This window comes from Limulus polyphemus, unplaced genomic scaffold (genome assembly GCF_000517525.1).
Source record: "Limulus polyphemus unplaced genomic scaffold, Limulus_polyphemus-2.1.2 Scaffold9004, whole genome shotgun sequence".
NCBI lineage: Eukaryota > Metazoa > Arthropoda > Merostomata > Xiphosura > Limulidae > Limulus > Limulus polyphemus.
The window spans coordinates 10,363-11,712 of record NW_013674614.1 but is presented as its reverse complement, the minus strand read 5'-3'; the positions used below and the strand labels follow the sequence as shown (position 1 = coordinate 11,712).

At 33.6% G+C, this 1,350-nt stretch overlaps 1 protein-coding gene across 1 annotated transcript in view; it reads right to left on the bottom strand.

Moving 5' to 3' along the window:
* Positions 1 to 1,350, bottom strand: part of LOC106475690 (dystrobrevin beta-like) — a gene marked incomplete at its 5' end in the record, with an annotated part of 23,076 nt that overhangs the window by 12,795 nt on the left and 8,931 nt on the right. Inside the window, 2 exons of the mRNA XM_022379746.1 lie at positions 411 to 615; positions 734 to 819. Of these exons, the coding sequence (XP_022235454.1) occupies positions 411 to 615; positions 734 to 819 (291 nt within the window). The remainder of the gene's footprint in view (positions 1 to 410; positions 616 to 733; positions 820 to 1,350) is intronic.

Genomic DNA, 1,350 nt, shown 5'->3' with positions numbered 1-1,350 from the left:
ATATGTTCTGTAACTAAGAGGGATTTGTTACTTGTGTACAAACATGTGGTGTGAAAGATTTCACACACTTCGCTGTGACCTCTCTTAGTAACACAACATATGTTAACAAATAGTTTAAACCTGAGACTTGGATTTTGTTGTTACCCAATAACTTGCTTACAAACATGTGGTGTGAAAGGTTTCACACACTCAGCTGTGACCTCTCTTAGTTACACAACATATGTTAACAAATAGTTTAAACCTGAGACTTGGAATTTGTTGTTACCCAATAACTTGTTTACAAACATGTGGTGTGAAAGGTTTCACACACTCAGCTGTAATTTGTTGTTACCCAATAGTACATTATCTTATTAAATAAAGAAATATTGATGTATGCTGATGAATGAGTGACCAATATTAAAGTGACTAACCTTTAATAGCTTCATGAGCCCCTCTAACTGCACCATCAGGTCACGACGACTTTCCTGCAGGCTAGACAAATGATTTTCCAGCTCTGCCTTACGTTGTCGTAGTGCTCGTAGTTCGGCCAATAAGGTGGGGTTTTGATCCGACTTGAGAGCTGCATCCTCCTGCTCTTGTTGCTTTCTTAACCTCATGATTTCACGCATTATTTCTCTGTTAAAAAGTAGCACTCATATAATTCTGCTATTCACAAAAAGTCTTCAACTGTCAAAAAATACAACAGAAGAAGCTCTCACAACAAGACTTCAAATTTTTCTAAATATCTCCTTACCTGTTTTTCACTTCTAACTGTGCAATCAGTTCCCGTTGTTTTAAGGTATCCACATTAAGAGTCAGGTCTGAAGGACTTCTTGTCTGCTAAAGAAAGGTTTATACATGCTTTTTACCTGCTAAGTAGAAATATTTGATAAAAAAATTAACTAACCACAAAAACAAATTCTTAGGTTTTACCAACTGTACAAATAATGCCAAGAAAGTTGTTGATTGAATAGGTTATTAAGTTAGATGATAAGATTTTAAAAATTCAGAAAACAGCTGGAATATGTATTGTTAAAAAAGAATGATTATCCATTAGTGTGATCAGAAAATATTTAAGAACTGATAAGTTCACAGAGAGACTGAAACTTCATTTAGTTGATTTGGTTTATTGTGTAATGCTGTATGTAACTGGCTTATCAAATACAGTAAAAAGACTGTGGAAAGAAACAGAAAAATAGTAGAAACTTCTAATTTTATTTTATACACAAAAAAAGTTGAATACAATCTTAAAAACTGGAATTAAACTGACTAGAGTTGAGAAAGTAGTAGTTAACGGTGTAGAATGTACGGACTGTAATACTATCTATAAGAGGGGAGACTGGTAGAAATTTAAGTACTAAAATAGTAGAA